The following is a 19667-nucleotide window of genomic DNA, read 5'->3' as shown; positions in this document are numbered from 1 at the left end:
TTATTCTTTGTAATGAAAATATAAATTGTCCACCTATTAATATAACAATTATAAAATATAATTAATAGTAGTATAGATATACTTTTCAATTATGTCCCAATTCTTCGATATAAATTGTGCTACTCTGTTACAGAAAATTAATGCAGCCATGGAAACTACGTCAGATGGTTTCGAGATTGGAATTTTAGACATCTACGGTTTCGAAATTTTCGAGAAGAACGGCTTCGAGCAATTTTGCATTAATTTCGTGAACGAAAAGCTGCAACAAATTTTTATAGAGCTCACCTTGAAAGCTGAACAGGTAAGTGCCTCTTTCTACTTATGTAATTCTGATATCCTAAAAGACTACCATAATATCTTCGATAAAAATTACGAGAACCGCTACCAATTAATATATTAAAAACTACTCGCATTTATTCAACTGCAAATTACATTCAAATTGATATAATAAAAATATCTTGATTCATTTAATACGTTCGAAACGTTTGTACTGTTTCTAAAGTAAACGCTAATACTTTACGTAGACAATTTGCATTAGACGTAAAGACACGAACCTACAATCGCAGAGGCAAGGTCTCGATGACTATTTAATATTCGTTTAAGTGGCGATTCGGATCACAGAATTCTAGAGAAAAATATTTATCGATAAATCAAGGAAAGTAGACGCGTCTTATATACGACTCAGAATATAAATTAGTATAGACAATCTCTGAATTGATGATACTCGCATACAACATATTCAAGAAATGTAATTCGAATCTATTGGTTCAATACACACGACATGAACGCTGCATAGAGAACGAAATCCATACAGATTGCAGCAATAAACGTCTTTGACGCGATTCTTTGCGTTACATCGAATTTTATTTGGTGTAAATTATCTAACATCGTTATACTTTAATTTACCGTTTTTATCCGGCTAGTAGCCCCGTTTTCAAAATTTCCTCCGTATTAACACAAATTATGCCAATTGTTATAACGATCGGAATACGTCAAGTTTCATATGAATCATGCAATCACAATCAAACTTAGGCATTGTAGAATAAGCAGTCAAAATATTAGAAAAATTTATGAAAACTGTTACATTTAATTTCTGACTTATTTAAATTATTAACTACTCCATTTATATGAATCTGTCGGGAAACATGTGAGTTTACACAATAGGAACTCATCTGCCTCCACTGACAAAAGATTATTCGTTCATTAATATAGGAGTTCACGTTCCTATAAAAGGATTTAACTGAAGATAGAGTTCAGTTAACCAGACACTGCTAAAATTTAGTTGATATAGATGGAGTTCATATAAATAGATCTTCACTGTATTCGACTCTCCCTACTTTGCAATTGAGGCAGCATTTTCAGTAAATGGTAGCAAAGTTCAATTGTATTGTTCTCGAGTAATTTAGATGACTGCACGGCTCATTGAAAATGAATTTCCCTGTGTTAATGAAAACTGAAAGACCCCTTGGACCTTCCCAACAGCGTTTTCATTAGGAAATTATGTTACAAACAGATGTCTCGAAGTCAATGTCCAAGTTCCTTCAAAATCAAATCCGTCTGTGTCTATCGTGTAACAAATTGAACCCAGATGGTTCCTGTCCATGTCTCTGACTCCACAACCTCATAGAACTGAGGTGTTCGTGGCACTGGAACCTCGTGGAGCTCACAAGTCGTGCGGATCAGGCATCGGGGAAACTATACCCGGGCAATATGTCTGTTCTTCGCAACGAGTATCTCTGCACTGGCGTGGTCTGCGTCATCAGATTTCTGCTTGGTATCTTCGATGGTGGTGCGGGTATCTGTTTCGGCAGTTCGCTGGAGGTCACCATAGAATTTTCGGTGGTGGAATCGTCCGCTCCATAGACAGATGCTAATCTGCTCAGCTTCTTCTTCTTCTCCGCGGTTCTAGAAAGATTTTTCCGGCTGGCATGATCCACTCGACGGTCGAATTTTTTCGGTAGCCGATTCTTCTTGTTAGCATAGGACCTCCAGTCCATCTGTTTCTGCAGGTACGGCGTCGCGTGAAGAAATTCCATAGAGTCGTCGCCCGAAGTCGTCCTCGTGGTTGAATCTTTTCGAAAAGAGCCACTGTGACCTCTCACGTTTACGTAGACCTTGGGCCTGTTGTTCTTCAGATAGTATAACTTCTCGTTGTAATTCTGAAGCTTCGGCGGCTCCATTAGCACGTGTTTGTCCTCGTCGAACATCTTTAACTTGAAGCTCGGCGATAGGCCGAAGTCCCGCACACCAAAGATCGAGTGCGGGATTACTTCTGGGTTAGGGTAGCTGTCGTTTTGCACCTGCTCGGGTGGCTTTAGCATTGCGTGTACGATGTTCTGCAGGTTCGCTGAATCCAGGTCGTCTCTGCTCTGCAGTTCGATCTCTAGGAAACTGAAATCAGGTTCCGTGATAAAATTAGGAAGTTGTTTGAATTGTAATGGTTGTTAACATAGATCGCAAATGGCTGACGCTGATTGTTAATTAGATTTAATTTGATTAATTAAATGACTTTGGTGTTATGAAATTTCCCGGTTTGAAATACGGCGCTTTATATGTATGCTAATGCGTAGTCGCATGTACAATGTGGTTATGGCTTACCGATTACGTGAAATAATAAGTATTAATAATAGGAGAATTTTTGTTTTAAAAGCTAAGAGTTTATAATAATCAAGTAGAAATTTCGTGTTCAAGAAACAAAGATGTCGCGATAGTTTCATATTGTAAAGAAAAAAAAAAAGAAGCAATTAGAGTTATTAAGAATGAGGTGAAGATTTCAAGGAACACAACGAATACCTGTAGTCATTTGTGTTCGGTCTTTCGACGTTCGAGCTTTGTAGATAACTTTGAAGAGCCTTGCCCTCGTAGATTTTTCGGTCGCTTAATCCTTGGTCCTGCGGTATATGATTCGGCGAAGATGGCGGCCTTGGAAGAACCATCGCCGAGAATGACGGATACGTAAGTACAAACAGTACGATCGTTGTGTAATAGTTTTCGGCTGCTGACATTCTGGAAATTCATATTGCTGTGTAAATTGTGAATCGTAAATTTCATCACCTTTTTAACTTATCGTAAAGATTTCTGCGTCCGTCGTGCAATTTTGTAATTGCGTTCAATTTAGATCTTTTCTGACCGTGTTTCGTTGTAAACATTAGAGAATGAATTTTTTAGAAAATTTAACGTGTTACAACTATGATTATAACTTATTTATTCACTTTCTCGTCACTCATTCTGAAGGTTACATATCATCGCAGTACTATTACTCCAAAGAAATTTCTACGGAAATTATTTCACTTTATTCTGGAAATTCGCAAGCGATGGCAATTAGCGATAGGAATAAAACCTGGAATACAGTGAAAAATGAAACAGTTTTTACTACGAGGACAATATGGCGCAGCGAATCGAAATCTCGGTGGTTCTGTTTCGTGGAAACAAATACAATCTTTTGCTACGCCGAGAAAAATGCAAGGTGTAGACAACCGGTCGAAAGAAATATTGTTCCTTTCACAAAAGGAAGTGAGCGAGCAATGAAAAACAGGATAAATTTAACGTCCCTGGTCAGCCACATAGAACAGCATGTAACGAGCGCGTTATAATAAACGCAGTGAAAGTTTTGCCTGCTCGCACGACCAGCCTGAAGGAACAAAATGATACAATTTCTCTTGTTTCACTTATATAAGCCGCGCAACGAATTAGTATGCATACCTCTTATGATCGACGGAATAACGTGACTAATAACAATTAGCTGTAATTACAAACGAATGCGATGAAACCGCGAGCCGTCATTTTAGGCTTGCTTTACAACATAGTCTCTCGTGGATTACGCAGGCCTTCTCGCGTCGGCGAAGTTGCGATCGTAATATTCGATGAATAGCAAACACTTCGCTCAGGAGGTTTTCATAGCCTTCGTTTTCAGTAAATGCGTTTTTCGAAACCATACGCGTTCGAAATTACTTGAAAGTAGTACAATCGTGCAATAAGCGATATTCTATGAATTATCGCCGTTCCAAGTCGTTTCAGTTTAACGACTATATTAAACGATTATTAAGGACGAACGAAATACAATTCGCTCAGTTCAAATACGCGTTTAAAGTGATCGCGAGTAAGTAGATGTCAATTAAGAAGTAATATTGTTTCACATTTCAAAGTACGAATATTAAACACTAATATCGTTCCTCAGTTTCAAACAAGAATATCAAATTGATAATGAATTATCGGTTGGTTCCAATCAAGAATCTCGAACTGAAAGTTGTTCCTCAGTATGAAATATGAATATCAAATTCATGGTTCGAAACCGCAATACCAAAGAAGGGTATCAGGCTTTTTTCTTTGATTCGCGCTATCCCGCTATGCGTCGGCGCGACTTCGATTGAAGAGTCGTGAACTTTTCGTTTAACCAAACGATTATTATCTCTGTTTCCGCAATGGAACAAGAAATGGTCGGTCGATCGGCAAAATATCTTAGAGTAATTTCCGTAATTACGGGTCGCTATTCACCCCGCAAAAGTAACGGAAAGGTCCTCCTTTCCAAAGAGATCTATGGTCTGGAGTCTCAGTAGGTGTGGTTCACTCAATGTAGGTTCGCGTTGTAACGGAAACAGGTTCTCTTAAAAAGTGCAAGTGCATTCGTTGCCCTGGTGAACGTACTCGAGACTACGCTCGGTGAACGTAAGAGTCCACGTGGAGTCGGTTTGTCAAATGGGTTTGGTTTCTAGTCACTGTAACGCACGGATTTGTCCGCTATCGAGTTTCCCATACGATACCTGGCGAAACCTTGCATATCGATACTTTTCCACGGATCATTTCATAACTATGAGAATAGTAACAACTAGATTTCGAATTTTATGCGTTTCCGACTATTGCAAACGAATGCAGAATTTTATGCGTTTATTACGTAACAAACAAACATATAATCGATGATTATAAATGATCCACAATTCACTAGTTTCTGGATCATTATCAATTACGTTTAGCTCGAAGATACAGATTTTCCGCCTGGGTTGCAAGAAATCGGAGCAAAACTTCCTTATTACAGAGTCAAGATTCGGAATGTTTTAAATCAGTATTCAATGGACTACTATTACCGAATGTAGAACAGGTTTTTATGTTTCCATTCGTTCTATACTGTCCCGAGGTAATTTTGTAGAATCGTCTTGACATTGACACAGCTGTCTAGTATTGTCTCATCGGTGGAAAAAGAAGTTATTGTTCTCACTATATTGGCAATGTAATTACCTGTCAATGATTTCCTCAAGGCTCGGAAAATAATAACGTGATTATTAGGAAAGAATGCCGAACGATTATGATGATTGAAGCGCGCTCTTTTGCCTTGGACGAATACTTAACTTCCAAAACTATTGACATTAAACATTTAAATTGCTTTTATCAATATTTTCTTAATATCGTTGCTAATAGTATTGCTGGAATGCATGGCAAATCCAATTGCTGCCACATTGACTGTTAATAACTTATTAATAAAATATTTACCCGGACATCTGACGGTGCAGTAGTCAGTTTTAAAAATCAAGATGTTATTTATTTGAAAAAGCGTTATTAGCGGAATCGTGAATCCAACCTCTGCATCCGCAAAGAAATGCATAAATTGGTAGCGCACTTAATTTCCGTGAAAGTTGGAAACTCAAGTAAAGTATTCTTTGCGGTTAGGCGATAATCAAAACATCGTGGTTCTCGTTATATTCCTTTTTTTTCTCCAGTCGCAAATAACATGCCGATTTATTCATTTTTTAAGCGACAATTCCCAAGCCCGATGGAAACTGTTACCCATAAACTATTATCTGGCTCGTCATTATTTCCATTATCAGATCCCAAACGTTCTCCTTCCATCGGCTGCTTTGAAAAGCCCCGTAGAAAATATCACCGATAAACATGTTTAATAAGAACATTTAATGAGAAGAACATCCAAACAGTTGCTCTTTATATGAATTAAAAGAAAACAATCATTCCTTATTGCATCTACGTATTTCCAATTGTACAATTTTATCGAATTGGCTTGACTTCGCTATCAAAATTAAATTAAAGTGTTTATCGACGTTTCAAGTGTTTGAGCAGTGTAAGCTGTAACGTGTACTTTCCTGTAACGCAAGCTAATTGCGACGGGTACACCGGCAGGTATTTAAAGGAAAGTTCATTTGTATTGATTTCACTTGCAATTAACTTTTACAGCACTCAAATGGCATCGAAACTTGAAAATAGAACTATTTTCTCCTAAATATATCCTTCTTCCGTGTAATTTTACTATCCCGAAAAATGTCCAAGCAAGCCCGTTTTATTCTCTTTTTATGGCAGCAGTAAATAACAAGTTTCTTCTTAAATAGAAACAAATAAATATTGTTGGCTTGTTTGTTCGGTACGTCTGTTGCATTATGCTGCGTGGAACCATTTAACGTGCAGCTTTATTTTCTTTTAATGCGGCGTCTTCCGTTTCCGTTGAATGCGTTCTCATGTCCTACGGGCGCAATTGGCCGAGTGTGTAAACTACATCGGTAATCATCATATTCCGTAATATTTAAATCATACCAAATTACCTCGCCCGCCATGAAGCTATATACTCTTTCTCCTTCTCTCTAAGAAACGACGGAAAATATTCATCAAAATAATCAATGTCGGTACGAGTCTTTAATTTTCTTATAATTCGTTCGGTAAATAGTGCTAGCATCGCAAACGTTTTCCTGTCCAATTATTGTGAATACCACAGACCTTTTGTAGATACTAAAGTTCTAATAAAGAAGCTTTAGTAATTTTCTTCAAAGAATATTAGAAGTCGTGGCTATTGTTGAGTGAAACAATGGAAAATTTAATGAGGCGGCACGTAGTCTAATTATTTTCCGGAAAATAATTGAAGCATAAACTCTCACTTTCCATTATTTTACGTTTTCTCTATCCAACGCGAGTCGGTTTTCCCGAGGACACGTTCACATATCGGTCCCGTTGCTTTTTATAGATTAGAATCATTTTATAGTCTACTCGCCCTAGAATACATTAGACCAACGATCTATGTTAAAATTAAGAACTTTCAAGTAATTAGGAATTCTAAATCGATACAGAATGTAAGCTAGATCTTATGAAATTGTTTAGGTTGTATTAAGCGCTATTAATAGCGATAGAAACTCGTTGAATATGTATCAACGAAAACGGAATTAATATTGACAGAAGAATCTTCGTTCCATTGATATTCTTTTGTAACCAGTTTTTGCAACCATGTTTCTAGTTTCGGATCAATTCAAGTTTTTGTGTCTACGCTGGCATTTAAAAGTGGCCACTTTTACGCGATCGTCTGCCATTTAAATAACTTATCAACGCGATTGTAGGCGTCGGTAAACTGTGATTCTTTGCCATTCGCGTGTTTACATAGAACAAGAAAACTGAACAAGAATGACATTCGTATTCTTACGATACCGAGGATTTCTTACCATAACTTATGTTTTAGTCAGCGAAAACGTTTGCACCTCGTTTTTGAAAATATTAAATGATTTACAATTCTTCGTCGGTTCATCGGTAAAATTGCTTTCATTATTGCATTAGGACACGGAAGCAGTTACTCTTTGTATAATATGTATAATGATTCCAAAAGAAATGATTCAATGGCATTATTGTTAAAGTGTGTAAAATCAAAACGATTAAAATGAAACTGATTCGTAATGAAGCGGGAGAAACGAAAGCGATTACCAGATAAGCAACCATTGTGTTTGTACAAAGACGTGCTAAAATCCATTATCAGACTTTAAGGAGATGTCCAAATAATCCCTGGAGAGTGTGCAAATGAAAAAAGGAAAGAAACGAGGCGCAAAGCTTTCGATAAAGAATTGACAAATAGGAAAATGAAGATTAGCAGGAAGATCACTCGAGAGTAATTTAACGAGCAGATCGTTTCAGTCCTACCTGAGACGGAAAATCGAAATAGGTTAGCGCGAATATGATCCTCCCGGGTCAATTGATCCCGTGGGTGTAGGCTGCGGTTGCTCGCGATTGTCTCGTGGATGCAGGATTCACGTTACTCGGTCCCAGTTTTCTCGAGCAACGGCGTTGTTTCCTTGGAGCGAGATCGGAATCGCCGCGGACCGAAAAAATCCATTTAGAACGCGACGCGCGCGATCAACGGGCAGCCGGATCCCGTGAGCTATTTATCGTTTGACAGGCACAACAGGAGCCAGGAACAGTCATGTTTCGCGCGCAAATGTACCGGTTCACTTGGTCGGTCTGCGGAGCGGACGGGAATCGCGGTGTCGTACACCTTGCACATACGCCGGTTCTGTTTGCACTGCGGCTAAGGCTCGACTGAAGGTAATGAAATGGTTAAGTGAAACGTTGATTCTCTCTCGCTCCGGCTGTTCCCCACCTTTCTTTCCGCGTACCTCCCTCTGCACTTTATTCACGACTGTCCGCGTAACCGCTACAATTAGTATTGTACGCTTCCTTCCGTTTTGCACCGTGACATTTTCTGATACGATTGTTCTGAAATTATTTTCGGTTGTCGCGAAACGCGCTTCTTTCAATGCCTCGCCGCCACAGCAACCGGGTAGATTCGTGATAATGGTTTCGTACGTAATTTATAGTACTGCGAGTAACTGTGAACATTTCTTCTAAATCGCAACAAAATTCGATCGTTCTGTTGACAAATTTGAGAATCAAAAAAGTATAGGAGACAAATAAAAATTCTCGAGGAGGCTTGTAACGGATATTTTATGCAAGGGAATGAAGCTTTAAATATTGTCTCTTAAGAATTTCTGCAGGAAACATTGTTGGACTTTTTTTAAAAAATCGAGTATCAAATTGAAAATGCTTATGTTACATTACTTGCGGTACTTTGTATGCTGCAAAATTTTTAATCTGTACTAAAAATTGATAAACTGTGGACGATTATGCGCATTACCATTTTCATCGACTTTTCCAAATAAGAGAAAATTCAATTTAACGACTGCACGATTCCTTGTGGTAAAAACAAGATAAAATGCTATTTACGTTTGTTAATTTTCACGGTTTCATGTATCTTACGAATCTGCACGTGTTACGGGTGCATAAAGATCTGCGATCGATTTAATCGTTTCGATCGAGCTACGCTAAGATGAAATTTCTTTAGAAATTTGCACTTTCTTCCGTTTAGCACCGTGAAATTATTCGATAATATACTTTTCATATAATTTGCTGAAGAATTCCGTATAATTTTCACGAAGCAATGGCAACGCAAAGAATTGCACAAAAAATTGAGTTGGATAAAAAACGAGTTAAAGGAGGATCCGCGTTGCGACAATTAACACGAGTAAGGAACCGTACGAACTAGTTACAATTAAAGCATTTTGTCAGTATTGGGACGAGGAACCTAACGGTTTCGTTATCCGTCGAAATCTCTAAGCAGGAACGTCGTGCAGCAGCAGCAGCGTAATTGTGGAAGTTTGTTTTATTTTCGGCGACGCGGATGTCACAGGAAATCCTGCTATTCAAGGCTGAGAAAATGGGTTGAAGCGGTTCATTAAGAATTCAATTTCAAGCATTCACCTACCGGAAGACGTTGTCAAAGGAAAACGGCATATTAGGGTTAACTTTACGACGCGTTCTCTTCTCTTATTGTGGTCCGGCTCCTTTCTCTGTACTCAACTTTTGAGTATGCGGCAATTGTAATTATTAACGTGTGCCGTCACGAATGGATGTTCCATCGATGATAGATAGAGGAAAGTAGTCTAGCTTTGACCAGCATTTAGGATTTTGCTTATGTCATGGCGCGGATATTAGGTATTTATGACGAAACTAATTTGGTAAAATGCAAAACTGTAAAGACTTGAGAAGACTTTTTGTACGAGTAACCCTCCTGTGATACGGTAGACGGGATCCTAAAAAGTGTCGCGTTTCGTGTAACAGTGTTCTGCGAGACCCACAGCCAGTACATCAAGTATAAATTTACTAAATTCTTTTTCTCAGAAAGGGTTGGCATCTCGGAAGAAGTAGCTATGAGATACGTACATTAAATGGTTCGGAAAGATGTTGCATATGCGTACGCACGCCACCTTCGTGATGCTGCTACATTAGAATTAATGTACTACCGTTTTCGTATTAAAATGTAAATTTTTTCGCGCGTTCACTTTCACAAAATGATACCTTATCGACGGAAATCGGGAAAAGATGCTATTAGCACTCTTCCCAGATACGAAGATTGTATAAACCAGAACATACAGATGAGCAACGCGTTATTATCTTGTTGAAATCTCGACGTTGTGTTATCAACGGAAAGTCGTTTCGTCAGATTCTAATTAGTCGGCGAAACTTTGTTGTTATATGTCTACCCAACTATTATAAAATTCGTTGTGGGAATGGCGAACGCGGTTATTTGCTTGTCACTTATGGAAAGTAGAATGGAATGTGTGTCTTTGCACGAATCTATTGTACGGGTTAGGTAATAATTAAAAATTAGCAACTGTTGAAAAGTTTAACGATTGCAAATAAATTTCTTAAATCCGAACTAGCGTCTAAACGATAGAGTACGCAGTTGTTCGTCGCATCTAAATAAATATTAATTCCACTGTCTCCAACCGCAGCGTGTATTAATTTGTAAGAAAAGCGTAGCAATTACTACGCTTTAAATGATGGAAATGCGAATGAAGTGGAAAGCGCGCGTTGCCAGCTATTAGGAAATTACGATCCGTATCTGTTTTTCTGACGCGCGCTACCAGAGCAGAATATACGTATAAGCAGGCAACAATACGGAGATCCTTATTGAGGGATGATTGATGCGGAGACAGATCCTCTGAAAAATGTTCACCGCAGTTAACCCAGAATGCAAGCTTATCTCTCGCATTATCTGTCTTCCTTAATTCTCTTGTTTCATAACGATCGAGCCACCGTTTCCCATAGACCTTTCAGCCTTTTGACCTAATTAACTTATACGCGTAGACACAATTAAGCGTTATAACCCGCAACGTAAAAGCACACGAAAGTAACCTTATACGAGCCACAACTGGAGCAGAAACGAAAAATGTGTTGGTCATGGAAATTTCGATAACGTAGGAACCTCGGAAAATAATAGGCGGAATTGCAAAACGGAAATCATTTTTTATAGCGTGCAGATATATGAAAGTTACAGGAACGTATTCGTATGGTCGTTCGGCGAATGTAGAAAAAGTGAAAGTGGCTGTTGTAAGAAAAATTTTATGATCGCTCAGCTTTAAATTATATTATTTTGAGCTGTGTATTGCAACATTTTTGTAGCGAGATTTTTTATCATTATTTTTACTTTACACGGTTGAAGGACAGGTGAAAACGGTATCGACCGATGAAATTATTAAAATGTCACGTCCTGTAGTTCGCACGTACTTAAAGACGTCCAAAATGTCGCACACGAGCTTGTACCAGCTGGGTGAGCTGGCAGTGAAAATGTTGATCGGTCGACCAGCATTGGATCGGTACTGATTTAACTTATTCATATGGTCGAGTAACTGTTTTGTTACCGAAACACGCATAGATTTCACCCAAGAATGCTTTGTCGAAGAATTTTCAAGACAGCTGCTTCGGTCGAATAGGAAACGCGAGCTTTAAGGGAAGCTTTCGGAAAGAAATCCGCGGGTCATGCGAACCGCCGTAGGTTCGGCGCGGCAGTGGTTAAAGGTTTCGTGTCGCAGTTGGTTTTACAACTGGCGGGGAAACAGAGGAACCGCGAGAAAGGTAGGTTCGTGCCATTAACGGGCCGAGATCCCGGTAAGGAGGTCGTCGTAACGTGAAGTAGAATCGTTACCTCGGGCACGGGCTAAGACGAAAAGAATCGTACCACTTTTGCCGTCACCTCTCGATGCTCGCCGCAACTAGACCGCGCAGAAAAAACGCGAGAGAGCTATAAGACGACGAAATTGCCCGGCTCCGGAGCCGCCTTTTGTCGCGGGTTCTGATCGTCTAGCCACGATTCGGAGCGGAACCGCGAAGGAGCTTTATCGATGTGGATCGTGAGAGATTCGAACAAAAGATAGGCCACCGCGCCGCGGATCTCGAACAAAGCCGCTCGTGTGAAAATAAATAACGCAGATCATCGGACAACAAAGACTCTTTATCGCCCTTTCGTACCGTTTCGCGGAATACACTTGCGAATTTCACATGTTGCCGCACCGTCTGGTGACTGGGACCAATGCTGTCGTACAATGGGTCCGTTTTACGACGAATTATGACCGATTGGCCATCGTACAATCTGCGACGATGAATAAACGAAAGGGGAAGAGACCACCCGTCGGTGTTATACCAGAAGAACGTCGATTTTCGTACTGCTTGCTATTTTTCTGTCATTTTTCTTTTACAATGTCTCCTCTTGTCTGCGGGGAATGAGACGTTTTCTACGATTGTGAATATACGCTTTAAGGCTTCGATCACAATGGATGCGTTCTTTTTGCGTGGGGTGACAAGTGCACGCTATAAGAAAACACTGTTTTATGGAATGTCTGATACTTTTTGCAACGGCTGTATTAGATGAGACATGTTCGTTCATGCCACTTTTCCTTATCATCAGTTTATGGTAGGACTCCATTCATTCAAACCAGTCGGAGAACAAGATGATTTAGATAATTGGTTGAGAGTCCACTAATCCCGCCTTTCACTACTTGTTTATTACTCCGCTCGTAGCTGATGTTCATATAACTGGATTTCTAGTTGCGCATATTGCTCTTGCGACTGTTATTTACAAAATGTTAAGTACGTACCATCGAATATACATACATATAAGCGGGATTCATTTTATATAATTTAATCGTCGGATAATGGCCTAGGTCGACACGGTAGATCTCGATCCTCTTTTTCCAGTAGTCGGTTCAGTTGACAAAAAGCTCCGTCTGGGCGAGGTCTAATAAGAAAATCGTAGTCGATTTCCGGGAAGCAAGTTCGAAAATGTGTAAAACAATTCGAAACACAACAAAAGGAGTTTCACAGTAATTTCACAAGTTCCGTGCGAACTGAAAAATTGATAGATTAAGACATTGTCAATTAAAACGTAAACGTTACACGTGGAACAAGCAAAGGGAAATTTCGAGGACGACTTCCCATATACGAGTTCGTTCACGATTCTCTCCCCGTACACGGCATCAATTTCCATCTGCGTTTTCGTTGCATTGTTGCCATTATGGAAATGGAACAGCCTGTTGCGCCAAGAAAACGCGCGCAGAAAGAGCAACGGTGATTATTAAACTTCTAAAATGAACTGCGAACGCGTAGAATTTTTCTGCGTTTCGCCTGGTTTCATTCTAACCGGCAGCAAGCAAATGTAAACTTAAGAAACACCCGCACACAATGACTCAACAGCCGTGTAAGAGTGTACGCAATCACTCGGAAATGTTTGATCGTTTATGGTATTTACGGTTCTTAGCAAAGCAGAAACCAGACGTCTGCTCCGCAGTCCATTGTATTATATTATAATGTAATTGCGGACTTGTTTCTCACCAATTACACACTGCCAAATTTGAACACGAGTGACCGCAAACAATTTTCTTCATCCGGAAATTTTAAAAACTCTTTTACAATTGATTTTCTCTGTCATCGATGTTTTCGTTATTTCGAAAGTGTTGCAACAAACGCGCACCGTTCGCGTTCGAACGAATTCACGATTTTGCTGTTCTATTTTGAAAGATACGCGTGGCACGGCAAGCCGGAAAGTACAAGTAAACTGAATTGGAAAGTTTTTGCAGTTGCAGGTCAAAGTTGTTGTTGGGGGCAGCGTCGTAAAAATAGTTCACACGGTCGCACTTTTCGCATTTCGAGGGTACACGGTTGTTCACACGTCGTTTTACGAACATGTGTACCGCGTTGAAATACCTCCGAGAAGCATGGTTCGTTCGTGTCTGTGTAGCATCAACCGGTTTCTAAATTGTTCTGGCCGCCTAAAATGGAAAGCCATTTTAAAAGTGGCTAAGCATCGCGTTATTACGCTTTTCCTTTCCATTCCATTCCGGCGATATAGAAATTGTTTCCGCGTGAGCGATGCGTTCTCGGTGGCATGCAATTAACCATCTTTTTGCAGCGTTTACATAATCGTTGCGTTATGATGTGCTAATCCGCAGGGGAGATTGTTTAGACGATGAACGAGAACCATCGTCACCCGTGAGAGAATCGGTTCAAAGCGCTGTTAATGCTCGCAACTCGACATTTACACGTTTATTGCTGCACTCGCGATATTCTCATATTAATTTCAATTAACGCTCCGCCGACAGTAGTACGGTTTTTCACTGACGCGATCTGCATAACGGGTCTACCAGTTTCCTGATTTCTTATTGTTCCAAGCTTTCAGAAAGCCGGAAAACGTACTAAAACGTTCGTGCTGGTCTTTTTGTTTAACGCGCAAGTGAAATCTTGACGTTTAAACCTGTTCATAGTGAAAATTGAAATAAAAGTTATTCAAGCTTCTCTCTCTCTTTTTTTTTCTCTTTTTGTATAAATTGAGAGGTACTGTAAATTGAAACATTGATTATTTCGTGACTGCAACATTGATTTGTGCTTTCAGGAGGAGTATGTAGCCGAAAATATAACATGGACACCGATAGAGTACTTCAATAATGCAATCGTCGTTGAACTTCTCGAAAGCAAGCGTCCTCCGGGTCTCTTCTTGGTTCTCGATGATGTCTGTGCCACTCTTCACGGCGGTAGCACCGGGGCTGACGCAGATTTGCAAAAGGTAAAACTATTGTACCTTGGAAAACAATTAAAAATGATAGAATTTACATTGCTGTTGTCCTCTTCCGACGGGATTCTCGCGATCATGTTCGCTCGGTTACTCGTGCCACATAGCCTTCGAGAAGCATTGTTTATTTAGAAGGTCGTCGATCCAGGATGCATTTATTTCTGCGAAAGAAATTCGCACCACTTCGCGAGATTTATTTTTTATTAAATCCAGTTATTACTACTAATTGGCAGCGGTGTTTTATTAGATTTACTAGAACCTGTACGCCGTATCTCATTTGGTTCGCTCCTTCAATTAATGTTGCCAACGTTTACAGAAACTTGCAGTGGCAGCGAACAAGCACGAACACTTTCAGACCACAAACGACGGATTCTCTGTGTCCCATTACGCTGGATGGGTTTCCTATTCCGTAGACGGATTTTGTGACAAAAACCGGGACGTACTGTTTTTGGACGTGGTAGAACTGATGCAGACAAGTTCAAAGTAAGTTACTCTCATCAATCGAGCCGCTAGCAAACGGTTGACGCGACCATAAGCAAAGCTTCCGACGCATTTAGTTTATTGTATCTTCGTTCGATTATTTGTTGTCGCTAAAACAACCAATATATAACAAATAGTAGGCGTACGGTTATTTCGACAAATCTCTGTCAATGTATTTGTTTTATTGTAACTGTAACATTATAGTTCTCTGATTCGAAAACTGTATCCACAAGAGAACCAAATGCAGAGAACAAAGACACTTAAATCGAGACCGACCACTGCCGGCAGCAAAATTCGCACGCAGGCTAGCCAATTAGTAAATCAGCTGATGAGATGCACTCCGCATTACATTCGGTGTATTAAACCGAACGAGACGAAGAAGCCTAGAGACTGGGATGCGGTCAGAGTGAAACATCAGGTATAAAAAAGCTTTCGGAAAGTTGATCCTTAACACGCATCTATTCGCTGAACGGTGAATTGCTATGTCCTATCGTTGAGAAACTATTCTGCAACTTCGATCGAGTTTGTTGTTTTAGGTGGAATATTTAGGTTTAAAAGAAAACATCAGGGTACGCAGGGCTGGTTTTGCGTACAGGAGGCCGTTCTCGAAATTCCTGCATAGGTATGCAATTCTGACGAAGCAAACGTGGCCACAATGGTCCGGCGATGACAAGCAAGGGGTGGAATGGATATTGCGTAGTCTTCGTATCGATCGGTCGCAATATCAGCTCGGCAGAATGAAATTGTTCATCAAACTTCCCGAATGTGTGAGTATAGCGATATCATGGAGCGCTAACTGTTCGTGTTCACGATCAAGCTTGTAAGAAAACTGCAAAACGATAAATTTATTTGAAGAATTGTCGACATCCTGTTGAATTATTTCAGCCAATTAAAATTGCAACCCGTGCATACAAAAATCTTCTTTTTGCATTCAAAGAATACTTATCAATGAATTATTTTATTTGCACAGCTTTTTATGCTGGAGGAAGCCAGGGATCGAAAATATAACATGTACGCCAGAGTGATCCAAAAAGCGTTCAAAAAGTATTTCGCTTGGAAAAGGCAAGCTCAACAAAAGCAGGAAGCAGCAGATTTGCTTTTCGGCCATAAGGAACGTAAACGAGCCAGTTTGAATAGGAATTTCATGGGTGATTATATCGGGTTAGAAGGCAAACCGCAGATAATTCAATTAATCGGACGAAGAGAGAAAGTTTGCTTCGCGGAAGTGGTGAAAAAGTACGACAGGAGATTCAAGGTATTGTTTGATTGTTAAATATTTGGGAAGACCAAAATTAAACGCTTTAAGCGTTTGAAGCGCATTTTGAAAAATTTTTGTAAATACGTTAAGTACACAGTGACTTCTGAAATTCAATCGATTGAATATGCATATAATAATGCGCGAAATGCTGATTACAGATGAGCAGAAGAGATCTAATTCTCACCAACAAATCTCTTTATCTGATTGGTCGCGAGCGAATAAAAAAAGGCCCGGAAAAAGGGAGATTGGTAGAAGTTATAAAACGTAAACTAGCATTCAATCAAATTAGTCATGTCTCGCTGAGTACGCTTCAGGTAAATGCAAAATTCGGAATCAACATTGTCTTTATCGTCGTTTTAAAACTATACCAACGACGAATTCAATAATCATTGCAGGATGATTTTATTATCATTCACACGAAAGAAGATTACGCCAGTTTATTGGAATCGACGTTCAAGACGGAATTTTTAATAGCACTGAGTAAAAGATACGTGGAAGAAACCGGACACATATTGAACAGAAAATTTAGCAACAAGTACGATTTTTGTTAAATTTCTATAAAATTTACACTGTATTCATACTATTCGTTTTACAGCTTAGAATTCAAAGTAAAGAAAGAAGGGTGGGGAGGCGGAGGGACGAGACAAGTAATATTCACGCAAATTGATTACGGCAATAAGGAAATCCTAAAACCCAGTGGGAAGACCTTGAACGTGTGTATTGGTCCAGGATTGCCTAGCACTATGAGTTCGTTCTTTTCACTATTTAAAATTAATATGAATAGAAAAAAATATCCATATAGTTCCGCAATCTTGCAATCAATGGAGACAATTTTTGGTTTATATAAAAATTGATCGATCAATTAGCGTATTTCCATCAATGTTTCAGAACCGAATGATCAACGTGCTAACGTCGTACATTATCAAAATTTTCCATTGTCCGCTCCTCAAACGACTGGATTGAGACCAACGCGATCAGCTCCAAGACCTGCAAACGCGGTACGAATTCCAAATGTGCACAAAACGGTGACCAATGATCAAATGGCACCCTCTAGGCCAGTTGTGCCGACCGAAAGGCCCGCTTTGCTAAATCCCAGACCCTCGAAACTAATACCAGCTCCGCGTTCAAACGTACCAACCACAGAAGTACAAAAAAAGAATCAGCTAGCTAAGCAGCCAAATAAGATAGAAAGTAATATGCCACTTATGGGCATGTTCACCAATCCGAAGGGAGCAGCTAGGGGTAAGTTCTGTGCGAATATTCATTGCTTGTTATGTCCCCTGAGGAGAGCCATCCCAGGGTAATTTGTAAGGTTTTACCCTCGTATTAATTAATGAAACAGGTTTCCTGAGATTTCCTCCACCGCCTTCGGAACCCCCACCCCCTGGTACGCCAACCATGTCGTCTGCATTCAAACTTCCCTCGACGAACGCTACCGACAACGGTACGAGTTGCAATAAAGAAATGCAAACGGGGAACGAGAACAACACCAAGTCAATATTAAAGAAACCGCAAAGAGCTCATGCACCTCGTGCTACCTCGATCGTAAAACCGATACCACAAAAACCACCACTACCTAGCCTACCAAAAGGGAAGGCTTTGTACGACTATAATCCGCAGGATCTTGATGAACTGGAGCTAAAGGAAGGTGACATCCTAGAAATACTCAAAGAGCGTAAGTTTGACCGTTTGTTAATAGTATGTCAATATACATAGAATATTTTAGCAGAAGCAATACAAGCGATTTTTAGATATTATAATAACAATTTTAACAATTTTATACTTGGTAACAATAACTGTGTAGCACTCTTACCAATTAATTATTGTCTGTATCAGACGATGGTGGTTGGTGGCAGGGAAGATTGAAAGGAAGAACAGGACTTTTTCCAGCGAACTATATAAAAAAGCTATGAACTGTCACACACGCAGAACTGTCGCATCGAACCGTTTCTGAACAATGCATTTATATGCCGAAGATAGAATTTCACACGAAAGAAATTAAATTTGTGACCAAGTAAGTAGCATTAAGTTTTCGTTCTAAAACTGCACGGAGCGTCTACCATTCATCGAGATACCTCGCAGAATTAGGGAAATTTTTACACGACCATTGTTTCATGGACAAGCGCGATGCAGTTTTAGAAATCGACGCTAAAAGTCCGAATAGTCAATAGAAGTTACCAAACGTTAATTTAAGTAGCCTATTACCTTTTGTACCGTTGAATCTGGTAGTCTGTTAAACTCGTTGCGTTTTCTAATAGCGAATCAAGAGAAGTTTACAATTTTTCTAACCGCAAGACTACTCGCCTTTTAGAAACACGAGAATGTTACGAAATCTAGGGACAAAGTTTATGATGTTAATTATAATTAAAAATACGAATTACGAACGGAAGCATCGTACGTTCGCGTTTATTTAAGAATCAAGCTACGCTTAACAATGTCGAAAGTGTCGACGCGATCCTGGAAATTGTATTATCATAAAGTACCTAAGATTAACGTTAAGTTTACGAAATATTAATTCACGAATACTTATACTTGTTTTCTATTTATTCAATAAATGTAAGGAGAGTAATACTGCCAAGTTGGGGAACCATAATACAGAATTATGTAGTAAAATGTTACTGACATTTGAGAGCAAGCGATACTTGAAGTTACAGAAATACGTTCAATAAACACACATGTTCGTAAACTCCCGTAAGCATCCTTGCGTCTCTGGAGCTAGGTGTCCTCGATTACAAGCAGATCAATCGGGACTTGGCTACACTTCATTGTCCATCCTTAGGTTGGATGCGTTCCGTTGTTTTGTATATTAGACGTTGCAAAACATCAGCAAAGTCGCTACATTTTTAACGTTCCTTCATGGGTTGGAGAAAGTTTCGCGTAACGTGCGTAGATGAGTCATCTGAAATGGTTCTCAAGAATCGGTGAACAACTGCTGTGGGTCGCAATGCTTAGTGTTGCTACAACAACCACTTTGTTTGACTTCGTCTCCTCCATGCAAAAGTGAGTAAGCAAATGAGTAAACATTTCGTGAAAATTCTCGGAATCCGTACGAATAGGGCATGTTTTTAAGTGTACCGATATTCGCTCTGATTCGTCTACTGTGCCGAAACCGCGACGATCGAAAGTGGGAAGTACCGAGATTCAGAAGTCAGAAGTCAGAAGGTTAAAGTACAAGGACGCGTCATTAAATAATTTCTGATCAAACAGAAGAATGTTCCTGTGTCAAAACAAAACAAGCTCTGGTGATTCGGTTTGTGTACATTGAAAAAATAAAGT

At 39.6% G+C, this 19667-nt stretch overlaps 2 protein-coding genes across 4 annotated transcripts in view; one reads left to right on the top strand and one right to left on the bottom strand.

Moving 5' to 3' along the window:
- Positions 1-19296, top strand: part of LOC144473514 (unconventional myosin-Ie) — a 28971-nt gene extending 9675 nt beyond the window's left edge. Inside the window, exons 10-22 of one of the 3 annotated variants that reach the window (XR_013494601.1) lie at positions 134-301; positions 14477-14647; positions 14970-15136; positions 15338-15551; positions 15670-15900; positions 16104-16388; positions 16550-16705; positions 16787-16926; positions 16987-17138; positions 17280-17633; positions 17734-18066; positions 18228-18405; positions 19171-19296. Coding sequence is in view for 1 of the 3 variants with exons in the window: in XM_078187435.1 (XP_078043561.1) it covers positions 134-301; positions 14477-14647; positions 14970-15136; positions 15338-15551; positions 15670-15900; positions 16104-16388; positions 16550-16705; positions 16787-16926; positions 16987-17138; positions 17280-17633; positions 17734-18066; positions 18228-18304 (2448 nt within the window). In the remaining 2 variants the exon portion in view is untranslated. Of the gene's footprint in view, positions 1-133; positions 302-14476; positions 14648-14969; positions 15137-15337; positions 15552-15669; positions 15901-16103; positions 16389-16549; positions 16706-16786; positions 16927-16986; positions 17139-17279; positions 17634-17733; positions 18067-18227; positions 18783-18952; positions 19085-19170 lie in introns of those variants that run through there. The other 2 variants (XR_013494600.1, XM_078187435.1) reach the window with 2 other exon arrangements.
- LOC144473544 (uncharacterized) lies at positions 222-8259 on the bottom strand. Its single transcript, XM_078187497.1, has 3 exons — positions 7897-8259; positions 2794-3006; positions 222-2391 (listed from the first exon to the last, which is right to left on the bottom strand). The coding sequence occupies exons 2-3, from the start codon at positions 3003-3005 to the stop codon at positions 1680-1682; spliced, it is 924 nt and encodes a 307-aa protein (XP_078043623.1). The 5' UTR covers position 3006; positions 7897-8259; the 3' UTR covers positions 222-1679.
- Positions 19297-19667: the final 371 nt, after the last annotated feature.

Source organism: Augochlora pura, chromosome 7 (assembly GCF_028453695.1).
Source record: "Augochlora pura isolate Apur16 chromosome 7, APUR_v2.2.1, whole genome shotgun sequence".
NCBI lineage: Eukaryota > Metazoa > Arthropoda > Insecta > Hymenoptera > Halictidae > Augochlora > Augochlora pura.
The sequence above is the reverse complement of the archived record's forward strand: the minus strand, read 5'-3'. Positions and strand labels throughout refer to the sequence as shown.